This window comes from Puntigrus tetrazona, unplaced genomic scaffold (genome assembly GCF_018831695.1).
Source record: "Puntigrus tetrazona isolate hp1 unplaced genomic scaffold, ASM1883169v1 S000000456, whole genome shotgun sequence".
Lineage (NCBI taxonomy): Eukaryota > Metazoa > Chordata > Actinopteri > Cypriniformes > Cyprinidae > Puntigrus > Puntigrus tetrazona.
The window spans coordinates 352,116-368,572 of record NW_025048098.1 but is presented as its reverse complement, the minus strand read 5'-3'; the positions used below and the strand labels follow the sequence as shown (position 1 = coordinate 368,572).

The 16,457-nt window shown below is 36.6% G+C and overlaps 1 protein-coding gene across 3 annotated transcripts in view; it reads left to right on the top strand.

Annotated features, from left to right (window-relative positions):
- The window catches only part of csmd3a (CUB and Sushi multiple domains 3a), a 228,751-nt gene that overhangs the window by 51,562 nt on the left and 160,732 nt on the right, over positions 1 to 16,457 (top strand). For all 3 annotated transcript variants that reach the window (XM_043231853.1, XM_043231852.1, XM_043231854.1), the window contains exons 5-10: positions 1,874 to 2,081; positions 10,324 to 10,436; positions 10,957 to 11,034; positions 13,720 to 13,807; positions 14,789 to 14,913; positions 15,383 to 15,504. In XM_043231853.1, coding sequence (XP_043087788.1) covers positions 1,874 to 2,081; positions 10,324 to 10,436; positions 10,957 to 11,034; positions 13,720 to 13,807; positions 14,789 to 14,913; positions 15,383 to 15,504 — 734 coding nt within the window. The remainder of the gene's footprint in view (positions 1 to 1,873; positions 2,082 to 10,323; positions 10,437 to 10,956; positions 11,035 to 13,719; positions 13,808 to 14,788; positions 14,914 to 15,382; positions 15,505 to 16,457) is intronic.

Below are 16,457 nucleotides of genomic sequence, written 5' to 3'. Positions count from 1 at the left end.
TGTGTGTCCGCCTTCTTTTTTGTGAAATCCAATTTTGTGTTGCATTAGATCTGATACAATAATTTGATGGTCTCTTCCTGTCCAAATGGGTAATCCTTGACCAATATAAGCTGCGGTTTAGGTGGGACTTTCTGCTGTTTAGTCAATTTTTTTTATTTTTTTATTTACGTGTGACCAACCTTTGCAAACATGTTGCATTACCTGCATTTTAAGCAGCTGTGCGGCGCAGATCTGGACCCTCGTGCGGCTGAAGCTCATTCGTTATTTTCTTCTTGCATGAGCTGTCGAGAGAGTCCTGTGATAAAGCATGAGTTTGCCTAAAATAGCTTTTTAGGGCAGAAATGCCGACATATAAGGCAATTTGCAGCTTAGGGAACATGAACTGCCAGCACACATTAATAGATATGAAGCTGAAGCTTTCAGAAATTTTAGTAATGGATGGTCCGCTGCTTTAAAGCATCTGAAAACGCAAATACACCTGCCGTCTGATGGATTCGTAATGAATGAGACGTGCACTGCTATGCGCATTTGCGTGATGTGCATTAAAAATGATATTTAATAATTAAATATGCATAATGTAATTTACAAATCGGGTATTTTTTTTTCTGACTGTCAGATATGGATGTGGACCTCTGGAGATAACTTATAGTTTCTCTTTGAATTATCGCTATTTCTTTAAATCAGAATTTATGTACACTGAATAAAAATCAAATAATAAATAAATAAGCTAATTACTTCACAATTCACTCTGGAACTCTGGAATGTAAACTTTAGATATAACTCCAAATTTTTGAAGAAAAAATGCCATATTGCTGATACAAAGACACAAAATTACAAGATATCGATTCAAAATGTTGTTTTCCCCTCGAAATTCAGTTTACATCTTGTAATTCAGTTTTTTTTTCACTGTAAAGAGGTACTCTCAAACATAACTTTTTAAATAAATAAATAGATGATTTTTTTTCATGCATATCTATCATATCTTACTTATATGGTTTTGCTGTGCTTGCAATTTTGTCCCGTTGTGCAGCTTGACAGCTCGCTATGAGCGATTGTTTCATGTAAAAGAGTTCAGAGCATTTTCCTTTTGAGTTGCATGTAAAAAAACAAAAAACAAAAACCAATCACATATGGGTTTGGAACAGCATGAGAGTAAATAAATAATAAAATGCTTATTTTAAACCGTTATATGCTTAAAATCAAATGCATTTGTTGCACGCCATGTTGCATCCGCTGAAATCCTGCTGATGTTTATTTTAAATATAAACACCGTTCATTAGGTACAGTAAGTGTATTTTTTGAGTGTTTTGTTAAGGCGCTTTCCTCTTATCCTGTATGAAGCTAATTAGATTAATTATCTGACACTGTCTCTCTTTTCAAGCCAGACTTGGGCTGCGTAATTAAGTGTTGATTTTATTTTTGTTTTTGGAAAATAAATGCTTACAAAACCCATATAACACTCATTAAAACAATCATTCTGTTCCTCGGAACAAAACCAGCAATTAGCGTGATCAACCTGATGTACAATAATTGCTCTTATAGCCGTTTATTGTGTTGCTGGCAGACGAATATCCAATCCAGTGTTGGCGAAGTTAAAAAAGACACCGACATTTGTTTTGGAAGAGCTTCGCCTTCGCTGTGTGATGCTCGTTATCCTTCATAATCATAATGTCAATGGTTCTGCTTTGCAAACCAGACCTTTGACTCGCAGCTAACAGTCGGGCGACCCCTTGCTGCTCTGTTTTCTTCATAAAGCGCTAATGTTTCAGAGCAGCTTCACAAAATGGATTGCCTTCGGTTCGCAAACATTCCGTTTGTACTGTGACATTATGGATGATATTTACTTATGTTTTTCTGTGTGTTTGGTCGACAGCTGAGGACACGTGTGGAGGGACCTTCCGAGGCTCCAGCGGCACCATCTCCAGTCCAGACTTTCAGAAGGACTATCAGAGCAGTGGCGAGTGTACGTGGACCATCCTGGCCGATCCAGGAGACACCATCTCGCTGGTCTTCACTGAATTCCAGATGGACAGCAAACTCGACTCTTTAGAAGTCGAGGGATCTGATCCACCAACAATATGGTGAGTACGATATTGGATTATGTGGCGTTTTACCGGCGTTCTTAATTCCGCTTTCTGCGGTCAGTTATTGTTGCAGGGTTTCTAGAAGAAAGTTTGTATCCAGGCTGTTTTGGGTCGCCATTGACTTCCATATTTTTTCCTTTCTATGGAAGACAATAGTGACAGCCTGGTTACAAAGTTCCTTTGTGTTCGGCAGACCAAGGAAATTAAAACAGGTTTGGAACTACTCAAGTATGAGTAAATGATGACAAGATTTCTGGGTGAACTATCCCATTAAATCAGAGCAGAAAGTCTTAAATTCATCAAGTAATGGCATTAAGTGTTGTATCTTTCTCAGAATTTTTATCTTGTTTTTTCAATCTAAATATCTTTAAAACAAAATACATTTGCTTAATGTATTTTGGTCACGCTTCTCGTCATTTGGTCACATTCATCGCCATTAACAACGTACCATTAACTGCGGTTTTTGTATCAATAACAACTGCTAAATATTACAAGTGTAGGTGCTGGGTAGGATTAGGGATGTAGAATATTTCATGCACAATATGTGCTTTATAAGAATTAACAAACAGCCAATATGTTAATAATAGGCAGGATAAGCAACAAGTTAATGGTAAAAGAACAACTAGGGTATGCAAACTTGTGTTCTTTTTGAGAAATAAATAAGATTGATTCTCTGAACCCACTGGCAGGTATTTGTTCTTGTTTTAGGCGTAAGCTTACATCATTTTAATCAATTTTGTTTTGATATACTGTCAAAACATTAAATGTATCTTGATTTAAGAATCTCTAGACGTTTGTGAGAGTACTTTTGCAGTGTGTGCAGAAGTTTCCACTGGTTCTGGATTGTACGGTTTGCAATTATGTCCTTTTCCGTTGTCAATGGTCCCAAAATCATTCTTTGCTACTCTTCCGTAAGATTACCTAACACAGCAAAAGGTGGAGCTAAACTCACTGCAGAACCTGATTGGTTGACTAGAATCATCGCTTTTTCTTGATACAAGGAGATCCCCTTCACTCGTTCCATTCTGCTGTCCTTGAGTTCATACATTGGCTTTTTTTACATCAAAGTATGCAAACACACACAAAAAAAGCGAAATTTATAATTTTCACACAGACAATAATCGTTTCTCAAAATGCGTTCTTTTGCTCTTGTGAACTTGTGAAATGGCATTGCCCAAAACCCTGATCATTTTCGAAATATCTGTGGTTTATTTATATAGTGCCTATTTGATATGTTGATTTTTGTTACGCCGGGCGCTCAGTGCTTATGTGTCCTCAAGCTCGGCTAGCTTTTCTTACATTTACCGACATTTCAGACTGCAGTTTCAAACTATAAACTATCTGTGCTCCCTATACATTTACATAATGACATGTTGTGTTCCTTTCTATAAATGTTATTTACTTGGTTTTAAAAAAAGTTTTTTTTCCTCCATAAAATCTGCACATCCAAGTGCACATTGCTATGGTAAAATTTGACTGACTTCTACAAAGTTACAGGTGAATTTGCCAAAATTGGAAGTTTAATTGGATGCACAGCCTTTGACATTGTTGACAAAAGATGTGCAAAACATTTTGTTTTCCTTTTTAAAAGCCTGTCTGTTTTGTTATCTTAATTATACATGATTACATGCTTAGTTGCGTTGCATTATTTGCATTTATCATTGTTTTTTTCCCTTCTGTCTGCAACAACCCACCAGTTGATAACCACAGGTTCCAACTCAGATCGATATCTCATATGCAATTTTTCTTTATAAATAGCTGCATAATTACTGTACCTTCGTCCCTTTGTGTTTTTTTTCCCCTTCCCACACAGCGGTTCAGATTGTTTCCAGTCCGTTCGGGATTAATGTATGCATTGATAAGTTCAACATCTTAATTTCAAAGTGTGGAAATGATTCTGAGCATGACAATCGGAGGAGTGGAAATGTGCGATTTATGTGTTAGATTGTCCAAAGAAACTACTCAGAAGGTGCCAAAACTTCCATCAAACCTGAAATGACTGCGCGAGCTTGTGAGAGTCTTAAGAAATAAGAACAGATGCCTTTAACTTGATTCCATGCAGCCTGCATGACTCTGCAAATCCACCGACTTGAGTCTTGGCACAGGAAAGCACTGCATACTCTGCGTTAAACTCTGCCGCTGATGCTGAAATGACAGTCAAACACTGTAAGTGCATGTTAAAAGATCAGGGAACGGCATCGAGCGGTATCCTGGCGTGGCGGTGATGACCTTGCTTGTCGGTTGCTTCATTGATTCGCTTAAGTCATTTCTATAAGCAACATGACAAATGAAGCCAAGTTTTGTTGGAGCAGAATGAACTTCTCCCCCCTAATATTGTTCAAGCCAAACAAACAAATCAATGTTTTTTTTGCCGGAATGACCTTTATGTAATTCTACTATACTTTCTGTGTATGTTGGAAAGGGCAAAAACAACAATCTTGTAAGTTACAAATCACTCACAGAAAAGGACGTACAAAAGCCATTCCTCTTGCTCTCCTCGGCCGAAAGAGCGTTCTGCATTCGAGAAAAAGTATATTACATTTCTTTTGGTCTTAGATGGAACATGCTACAGGACTTAAATGAGACACCTGGGGCCACGTTTTGCAAGCATAACTGGGTCAGTATTGTGTTTGTACTCGAGCCTCAGTCAGAATCTGAGCTCAAACCAGACGTCATTCAAACCTCAAGGTCAACACTCGAGCGTATTTTGGGGATACGGAGCAGATGTGTCTGCGTTTCTTCGTACCGTCGTGATGATGAAAATCTTTTATTCTTAGAGGAAGACAAATGGTGTGTTCTTGTTAAGGTTATGCATCATTTAAAGCGAGCGGTTTTGCTCTTTTTCCCCACACAGGCCGCTCGGAGAGACGTGGCCGAATGAAGTATTTTGTATTGGTTGGCTCCTCAGAGGTTTTACACGCTCGCTGTGACTGCGGCTGCCCGCTGCATACACGAGTTGTCCCACTTCCCTGCACCACACTGTCTGGAAATAAATAAATAAACCCTACACACTCACGCAGATTGTGTTGCATGCTGGGAGAAGGTTAAAAGCAGACAGCTGCATGGACTGGCATCATTATTTTCCAACGGTTCTTATGTGATAGCATAATATTTTTATTGTCACTCCATTGAGAAACATGTCCTCTATCTATCTGTCTCTCTCTGTCTGTCTCTCTCTTTGTCTGTCGTTTTAACTATCATTCTACTGCTCTATATATCGCTCTATTGTTCTATATATTGTTCTATCAATCACTTTTCAGTCGATTGTTCTATCATTCTTCTGTTGTATAAATCTTTTTCTGTTTTATCATTCTTCTATTGTATATATTGTTCTTTTCTATCTATCTATCTATCTATCTATCTATCTATCTATCTATCTATCTATCTATCTATCTATCTATCTATCTATCTATCTATCTATCTATCTATCGTTCTATCGTTCTATCGTTCTATAGTTCTGTTTCGTTCAAACATCTGTCTGTCTGTCTAAGTACAAGCACACAGTGATGTGTAATTCATGTCTGTAACAAACGGTACAGGAAAAGTTATATTCCAAAGTGTAATATATTTATGGGTAGGAGTTAGTTTAAATCCTTAACTCTAAGTGTGACTGATATTAATAGAGATGCTTGACTTCACACTGCCAACAATGCTGAATGCATATTGGGACGGGTGCTTCAGAGCCTGTACTCCCTGAGATAAGCTATTTGGCTCGTGTGGTCTGAAATAACAGATGTATATTGCAAAATTTCTGCCCTAAAGGTGAGTTGTACAAGCGCCTGAGAATTAGGACCAATAACAGTGTAACCGCCGGCAAAGGCCAGATAACATTATCATTATGGAGAACATAATGTGCATTTCTCTATTAATAAAGCGCTAGCACGTTTGACTACAGGCCCAGCTCTGACTACAGCATTAACTGCATGTGTCCTATTGTTTGCTGACCCTCTGCACAAACACTAGCACAAAAATAGATAGTAATTGAAAAGACACAAATAAATCAAACCACCAATGGAATGCAGGAAATGGATACAGCTCCTCTCTCTTACTTCTCCTGCCTGCCTGGAGAGAGAGAATAAAGAGGTGGCGCTATAGTGAGTCTAACAAACTGGATTTGTACGTTTTCAATGCTAGGTTGTTGTGGGTGGTTGAGAAGCCATCAATGGCATCATCTATGTGGTTGCTAGGGTATTTGGGTGATTATTTAGTGGTCAAAAGAGTCCACCACCAAGACTCTTTATATACTGGTCACTAGAAATGACTCACTCCTCCTTCACTATTTCTGAATGGAGTCTGAGTCTGATTAGATCCAGACAATGAAACGATAGAACGATAGAAAAAATGAAAATAGAATGAAGACTAGAAAGAAAGAACAAACAATAGATAGAATGAATTACAGATGTATACAAGAACTATAGGAACACAGATACAGAATGAACATAAACATTAACATATTTGTTACCATTTCTTTAATCGATTGGACTGTATTTGGTGCTTATATACTTTTCTCATTTAAAGAAAGAAGCCGTTTGGAAGTCCATCTGGGCCCGCTGCTTTTCCTGATTTCATTCCTTGTTAGATCCTTCTCTAAATTCCTGAATCTGAATGTCTCCATTTAGTGAGCACTCTGGGTTTTTCATAGCAAGTTCTAAATGTTTCATTGATCTCAACCGAATCAACTATATTTCCCATTGAACTCTCCACGTTTGCCAATGTTCCTGATCTCTTCTCCTTAAAACTTGTTCTTAAACAATTCATTTCATTGAGACCTAAGTAATAATAATTTCTCTTTTGCTTCCACTCTAGTTTCATCTGTAATTTTCTGTAAAATATTATTTTCCAATTTTTTTTTATTTGATCTTCTAATTGTTTCATTTCTTGTCTAGACTTCCTAGCTTTTGAACTACCTTTATGTGTCCTCTTTAATCACGCTTAGATCATGACTTTTTAATAGTCTGATTGGATTGAGTTTATTCTGTGACTAACTTTTCCATGAAGCTTTCAAGCACCGCCTGTGTGTCAAACATCCTTGATTTCAGAAGACGTTTGTCCATTTCTTTAATGCCTTGTGACACATCTGCATTACTGGGGATCGACGCGGTTACTTTAGTAGACTCGCTGTCGTCATCTTCCTCCATTTCTTTTAAGTTTTTAACTTGATGTAGTCAGAATCCTCTGAGCTACATCTTTTTTTTCAGTCTCAACCTTTTCTATCAGTTTTTAACTTGTGATTCAAGGAAATTTTTACGAGCTTTTCATTTCAGCTGTTTTGGCCTTCCTTTACCTCTTTAATCACAGACATGACTTTGTCAGTTTTACTCGTCTCGTTAGTCTTTTGTGCATTAAATCTGCAACTGGGGATCAAGTTTATGTCAAAATTTCCTCCATTTCTTTTATTTGTATTAAAAATTACAGGAGCCGGTCGTTAGTCTTGTCTTCTAACAAAGTTTATGTCAAAATTACAGGAGGGTCGTTAACTTGTCTTCTCAGTACCGCTCTATAACCGGAAGTCTGAGTTTTTGGTAAACATTAAGGTTTGGTATGTCTGTCATTAATTATGAAACACTGGTTTAGTGAAGATAAGTTTTTGTATTTTGGCGAACATTCTCGAAGCTTCTGCGACATTCCTGACTATTCATTTATTATGATTAAAAGCATAATTCAAGGTAGTAACAGTTTTAACATTGATTTTATTTGTGAACTTATGTTTGGCTAAATGCTTTCATGCCATTTCATTTTTTCACTCGCAGCTAATCAAATTGCCTTCTCTGATGTGAATTTCCACAATCCAAACTCAAGGCATGCTGTAGGGGATCTGTTAAAAATCAATGTGCTGAGGGGAGGCAAAGAAAGACGCACTTTCCCGCTGCATATAAATTTACCTGCCGGTGTCATTGTTGGACAGTGTTTCAGAGTGATTCAAGTTTAATTAATCTAATTAATTTTAAATTAATCAGTTTGAAGGTAGTGCAGTTTGCTTTTTGGGTTAAAATAATTTTTTGATATGAAACTCGAATGATGTGACTGTGATTCGATTATACATATTGAAATCTACACACTACTACTAATACACACTATCCTCATAATCATTCAGTACTGATGTTGTTAACAAATAATTAGAGAATGAAGCACAATAGTAATAATTTGCAGGCTAATCAATCAGCAGCACGATTTATTGTAATGTGTAAAGTGTGGCCGACCTATTACTTGTTCAGATGGCAATATACAGTGAATATTCTTATTTGGGTCGTATACTTTCAGACTTGAATCTTTGATTACTAAGTGCAGGATTGGCACTGGTGCGGTGACTGACTGCTACACATTCACCTCAGGGCATCAGAATGCCAAGTTTTCAAACATAGATGGCAACAGAAAGGCAAAACTTACAGACTGCAGCTTAAAGCGCCCCATTAGGGATTTTAAAATATTGCAAATTTTAAATCGGAAAGTGCATCGTTTATAAAGGTATTGTCTCTGAAACAAAACTCTGAATCATTGCAGCGAGTTATTTTTTTAAATAAACTCCAAGTTGTTTAATGTTGACGGTAGCATGAAACATTAATATATTTCCTGCCCACTAGTTGGCCTTTTCCCCATTGTTTTGAATGAAAATGCAGATTCTTTCTTTGCCACTAGGTGCTGCTTTTGGAGCAATAAAAATTTGGGTTCCCATGGTAACGCTGTACACAAAGCAGCACTCACAAACACTGCTTTTTGAGCAATTACAGTCGGAATGAAGTGATAAGACCAATTCACTGAGCAAATAAGGTAAAAAAAAAAATGGCCATTGTAAGACTTTGAAAGGGTTTTTTTTTATCTTGCGCATGCAAGTTAGGGACTCCCCAAAACCAAAATAACCCATAAAAAGGGGCACTTTCTTGATACACAAAAAGTAATGTGATTCAGCATATCAAATTTCATAAATAACTGTCCAGAACGCTTTAGCAACCACATAGCAACGTAAAAGCAAAAAGCTACAGTGCCCTAGTATCATGGCTGCGAGTTTGAGTGTTGTGTTTGTGAAACCAGCAGATGACGTGGGGTCATTGGTTAACGTCGCTGGTGCCAAAATTGAAGTGCGTCTCAAAATGTTTTTACCGGTGTGTAGGGAACTCAAAGTCAATCTGGCATCTTTCAGGTCAGTTTTTGGGCCGGATCCAGGCTTTAACGTGGGTTGATGTCTTGACGTTTTACAAATGTACAAAAAAAAAATCTCCCGTTTGCCCTTTTCAACATTACAGAACTGACAAGTGTTTGAGACTCGAGTGTGAACTGTGTTTTTCTTCAAAAAAAAACACATTCCACTGTCGGATCTCACTTGAATAATTGCAGGGCCGGCAATGATTGACAGACAGCGAGGCCGAGTGGGTTCGAGTTCATTGCAGTCGTTCTGGAAAGTCTGTGAGGGCTGAAATGGTTTAGCCTTGAAATTCTTTTGCCCTGTTTTAGTATAGACTTCCACTGTCACAGCCGATTAACTGTTCTGAGGTTTAAAGTTACGGTCGAGTCCTTGAGATGTTTGCAGATGGGAAGAAACAATAGATCTAATGTCAGTGGCAAACAGCTGACGGCTGTTTTTACGTCATTTGCATCTCAGTAAACAGCACCGTCATTTATAAAGGGTCACATTTTATAACAATACTTCCTCCATTTAGCCTGTTTCAGATACGGGCACTGTACAGTCTAATAATATCATAAAAAAATACATTTATGCATTCTTCCTTTTATCCAAAGCAGCTTACAATGCATTCAAAGTATAAAGTTTATAACTTGTTATTGTGCCCAGAAAAAAGCTCAGCGGTCTTATTGTCAGTTACGTTTCGCGAGTATCGACTTAATCGCCGATGTTTCTCTTGAATCTACTTAGTAGAATTACAATTGCTGACATCCAGTAAGAGTTTAGCACTACGAAATGAACGTGGATAGCTGCTCAGACCATTCAATTTTGACAAGAAATGTTTAGGTACGTGTTGATATTTGAACCATTTATCATTTTCCTCGAAGGCAACTTAAGGTTCTTGGGAGCGGAATGAATAAAAGCGCTCAATATAATTTACATGCCTGAAAGTGACACTTCTTTTAAATGATGCAATTTGCGCCGTTTTATTGATATGATACTTTGCGTTATTAAATCACAAGCCATTTTGTAGATTTTTGTCTTTCCCAGATCAGGTAGGAGCTGTATTGATTACGAAGAGTTGCAAGCGAATTGTTTGATGTTTCTGCATCTTCTTCACAGGTTATCAGGAATTAATATTCCTGTGCCTATAGTCAGCAACAAGAACTGGCTAAGACTTCATTTCGTCACAGACAACAGCCATCGGCATAAAGGATTCAGTGCTCAATATCAAGGTACATTTGAAATACATATATATGTTTCTGGTAATATTTTTTATGCTTCTGAAGATCTCAACAAAACCATGTCCAGGTCATCAAAAAAAGAGAAAAACTCTATTATGGGACTCACCGTCTTGCTCTAAGTAATTACACGCAGGCTACACTATCTGAAAAATCTTTAATCACCTTGTTAATCTTAATCAGCTGATAATAACGATTAATTACTTGATTTCTTATAATGAGGAACGGAAGATGACCTGTTAGAACCTGTATCAAAGCATGATCCACAAGTTATTTTCAATTAATGCGATTGGAAGCAAATCTAAGAGATGAATTGCAGAACTAGGAGCAAAAATAAGAGAATTATATTTTCACGCAAGGAACCATTTTGTCACATTTTGCTAAATAGTTTTTTAATTAAGTAGGTTTATTAGATATATTTTTGCTTGCATAATATTGCAACAGGCTTTTTAAGCCTCGCCCACACGGAACGAAAATGCTTAATTTTGCCATTTTTTTGTCCCTTTCCGAGCAGTGAAACGATCTGGAGATTTTAAATCAAGGGGAGTGAAATTATTACCTGGGAAGGACAACACAAGTAAATTTTCAATAAGTAAGTGTGTTTCTTTTTCTGTAAAATTAAATACACAAGTCAGAGTTGCATTTTTACAAGTTAACAGTTCTGTTATGTAAGGGTCTTATATATCATGATATGAGTCAGTTTGTTTCACAAGAACAATATATATCACTATATACAAGATATTTTTGCTTAAAATACATTTTTAATGTATTGCGAAATTTCATTATATTTTTTTACAGATAGTGCTTAAGCCTAGTTCTAGACTAAATGCAAATCTGAGCTGTTTCAACTGAAAAAAAAACTTTAAGACATGTCAGTGCCTTTGTTTTTTCTTAAGATGCACAGTAATGTTTTTTGTTTCTTCGTCTTTTTCTCTGAGGCATGTTTATAAAAAAAAAAATACTTAAATGTCCTAATTGAACTATGGCCTAATACTGGCTTAGTCTAAGCCATTGGTCTCAAACGCAATTCCTGGAGGGCCACAGCTCTGCAGAGTTTAGCTAAACTGAACGAAGCTGTGGATCTCCAAGAATTGAGTGTATACGCATATATTCTCTTTTCTGTTGGTGTCATCAATCTGGCAACCTGCGTGTGCGTCAAGTCTGAGAAGGAGGGGTCAGGTGAAAAAAAAAAACCCTGTCCAACCTCTCTTTGAATTTTAACTGCAATGCCTAGCTCGAAGAATTAGGTGTCAATTCTACATAATGTCAGATGCTTATGGCATCTTGACTACCAATACTAGTAATAGTATGACCGAGATCTTGTTTTATATAGCATGAGTATCTAAATACAGACAAACATATCAAATTGATTTTGTCAGGGATTTTAAAAAAGGATAGTTTACACAAAAATGAAATTTCGGTAACATTTGAAGCCAAAATGTATACATTATGAGGGTATTCTAAAGGTGTTATAATTAATGCATTATAAAAAAAAGCCTTATGTGTTATAACATCTTATGAATTATCATAAATGCAATAATACATTATAATATGTATGTATTTGTGATTCAAACTTTTAAGAGCATTATTATTTATAACACACAATGAACACCATATTAAATCCACTTCATTTATAATGGACTTTATCATATTTTGGCATTGTTTATTCAAGATCTGCACAGTACCTCACAGCATCTTGTGATTGGTTAGGCTTCCTGTGAAGTATCTCAAAGTATCTTATTCTCAATATGTCTGTTGAGGAACCGTATATGTATGATTATAATGCATTACGACTATGAGAAATATAATCCATTGTAACTTAAGTGAAGAATCGCGTTAATTGTGTTGTAAACGATCATACTCTTAAAAGCTATAATCACAAATAAGTATTATAAGACATTCATAAGACTACTTATCTTACTAGATGATACAACATATTATAAAGTTATTTATAATGCATTATGCATTCTTTATAATGCCTTAAGAGTACCCTTATAACTTATTAAAAGTACAGGCTTCATTGAAAGTGTAAATTGTGATTGTTTACTCGTTCCAAAACGTATGTTGAGCAGAAAAGAAGATATTTTGAAGAATGCTGGTAACCGAACAGTCGCTGGTATCCATTGGAGTCAATGCAGCAGCCATTTGGCAATTTGCTAACAAATGATCACAGTATTTTCATATTTGGGCGAACACATTTTTTGACGATACATTTTGCTGCCATAAACAACCAATTTTTATTTGGCCGTCTCATGGCATACCTAGCGCCAACCCCTCGAAAATGTAGCTTTTAACAATTTTATGCCGTGTAACTCATTATGCAGGCTTGTTCAAGTAGAAAGCAAGCATCTTTAAGACCCGCTCTCCAGTTCTGCCGCGTAATTACGGCTGTTAATACCGTTGCTCTAATGTCATAAAAAGCTCTTCGCTGCTTAATTTCTTTCAGATGTGCATCCCCGTTAATTGTTTAATATTCTGTAGATGATATTCCGCCGGTGATTCCGCATCTACACCTTCAAAGCCCGTGATTCATAAAGCACGAACAATGCCACATATTTGTAATCCCCTCGCTTGCCGTTTAGCGAACGGATCAAAGGAAATTAGAGCATCCAACGAAACCGAAATCTGCATTTTGATTAATTGAGCTTAGCTTGACTTACAGGTCCCTCACCCACAGAAGCTCCTCGGAAGAGAATGTCAGATCCGTGAAGCGAGCGGCTTCAGAAGGGCACGCAGGTGGCTGGATTTCACTCCAGCTGAGTTTAATTACTGGCCATCCGAACCGCCGGCCTAACCTGGATACCGCGCAATGCCCGATCGCTATCTGCGGAAATGATTTGCGCGCGCTGCGAAAGTGAACGAGTCCTTTTTTTTTTATGGCTCCACGTGCGCCGGCGTCGCAGTGAAACGCAGAATGATTCATTTCACCCTCGACAATGTAGCACTCCAAACACTTAATTACAACTGGATAGAATTTTTATGAGCCTCTATTTCACAGAGTCTGCATCGCGCGTTCGGAAATATGAGTTACGAGTGAATTATCGGGTCTCATTCAGGACCCCGGTCCGCTGCCAAACACCCCCTTTCTAAACGCTTCCCTTAAATTATCCGCGTAACGTCGCCTCCTGTGGTAATTATCGCAAGCTAACACCTATTTATGGACGAGATATCGCGCCAACTTCTCTTTTGATCGAGGATGAAGGTCTGCGCGTGATAACCGAGGCTGTGGCGGTTTTGTGTTGGCTTGTTTCTCCATATGCTGTTTCTTCTCCCACAGTGAATGAAGGGATGGTCAAGCAGGTCTCTAACTTCTGCCCGGACCCCGGGGAACCGGAGAACGGCAAACGCATTGGCACTGATTACAGGTAGGCAGGCTGTTCACGCGGTTTTGTTTGAAGATGGGGCCATGCAGTTGTGATCGTATAGCTGATGAATATTAATCAGACCATGCGCTTGTAGTTTAAAATGTTTCGAGAGCATATAAACGAAAACATTTCATAGATTCTTTGCAAGTTGAAACTGTCGAAGTGTCCAAAATTATTGAAGTTTTTGACACGTTGCCATTAGATTGCATGTTCAATGTAAATTTTATTTGATTTACATAGATAATACGTGAATTGAAATATTTCTGTAATATTAAATACGAGTTGTAAGTAATAAATTGCATATAATAAATCAGCAAAAAGTATATTTGATTTTATTTTTGTTTCGTGTGAAATATTACCAATAGTAGGAAACATATTTGTATTAAATTAGCGGAAAAAATAATAGTATTTTATTAATATTAATAATATTACATTTTATTTGCTGACGATTTTTTTTCCAAAATAATTAAATGATTGAGTAATGAAATAAATGCATGCATTTAAAATACTTTAACATTGCACATTAAATTTGATATTTTGCTATCATATATATTATTTTATTTGGTTAACAATCGCTTGAATTTTTTTTTATCAAAACTGGCACATTTATAGTGAAATTAGCAAAAGGAAAAAAACTTTTAATGATTTATTTTCTCGAAAATGAATGAAAATAACTGATGCATATTTTCGCAAACGATCCATTGCTATTTTATCAGCAAAAAATCAGTATTTTATTAACATGTTTGCAACGTGGGGTCGAAATTAGCGATGGAAAGAAAAAGCAATATCCTGAAGGATGGCTATGCCTTAGCGTTTCTGTAGCAGCGCAATCCCTGATTATATTCCTAGCTGACATTTGCTCTGACATGAGGCCGCGACACGCAGCGCTGATCAATCTGTCGGCACGCGTGGGAGGCGCTCGAGAAGAATTCCTTCATCGATTCTCTGGCTTTCGTATTTGTTCTCTCTTCACCGCGGCAGCATCGGCGCGACGGTCCATTTCACCTGCGACGGAGACCACGTGCTTCAGGGATCCAAGAGCATCACGTGTCAGAGGGTCGCGGAGGTGTTCGCGGCCTGGAGTGACCACAGACCCGTCTGTAAAGGTTAGCCCGCTGCCTTCAATAAACCCTGCTCCGAGCAGGATTAGAGCAAACGTCAGATCTACCGATGTCTCAGAATACCACAGTTCAATATTACCGACTCTCGGTACTGATTACAGAATATTCATTTTCACTCAAATGTTGAAACTGAATTGCCGTTGTTTTAAAAAACGCTATTATTTCCCTCAGCAAAACCCCATTTTTCATACAGCGAAAGTGGACCGTTATTTACTGCTAAGTGCAACGTGATTCATGACCGATGACGTCCAAACCTTGTGCATTTTATAGTGCTTTTATAGAAACGTTTATTATATAGAAAAACAGAATGCACGTCTTTGTGGACGTGAGTGTGAATAAATGCTGAAAGACAATTTTGACGAATACATTCATTTAAAGTAGTTCATTTGTGTGCATGTTAGTCATTTCCAATTCATTATAAATGACTGCTGCTTTGTTTTTCTCTGTTTTGCAGCGAAAACATGCGGGATGAACCTCTTCGGCCCTTCAGGAACGTTTACATCGCCTAATTTCCCCATCCAGTATGAGAGTAACTCGCAGTGCGTTTGGATTATCACCGCCAGTAACCCCAATAAGGTACAACAATAACCTACACACGCACTTAGCTCCATATCTGACTCAGACCCACTGCTTTTTATGAGCATGTCAATCTTGTATCTTAAAAATTTCATAAAAAGTAGTTCCAGCGTGATTCTATCATTTCTATTGCTTTACAATAATACCGACAGCAGTTTTATTTATTTAAAACCGTGGTCAGTTTTTTTTTTTTATGGTTACATTTGATCCGTTTTAAAACCTGCCATTTCTATTTCATTTGCTTAAATATGAAAAGTTTTACTACGTATTAATTCGGCAAAAATATTAATTTAAATATAAATGTAATTTTAATTTAACAGGAAAATACGCATTTAATGTTAGATTTTCAGTTTTATCAAAATTAAATGAAATATTTAATTATTATTTTGGTTCTTATTATAAAAAGCTATTTTATTATTATGATTTTGCAAAAAATGTGAATTAAAAAATAGATTTAATATTATTTTGCCTAAATATATAGTATTAACAGTAGCTGGAGTAAGTAGGGGTTTGTGGTATTTTTTTTATGCATTTACTGTCACGTAATTTCTTTTTTTTTTTTTTTGTATAATTGTTTATTAAAATGTTTTTACCCATTTTTTTGCACATTTTTTACAACATTCCATTTCTCTTATTTCCTTTTTTTTTTTTTTTCGCAAAATATTGATCTCAGAAGGTCAATTTTGCAAAAAATGAAAGTTTGAATGATTGAATGCATGTATATGTAAAATAAAATGTCATAAAATTTTTTGCTATTTTATGAGCAAGTCTTTAACTAAAATGGCATATTATTATTTTTTTATTATAAAAAAATTATTCCAGCACGATTATACCATATTTTTCAGTATTTGACAATCGTTGTAATAAATAAGGTATTTTGTCTTTTTAAAAACCACAATAATTTTTTTATAGTGCAGTTATTGTTTGTGTTTTATTTTCATTTCGTGCTGTTG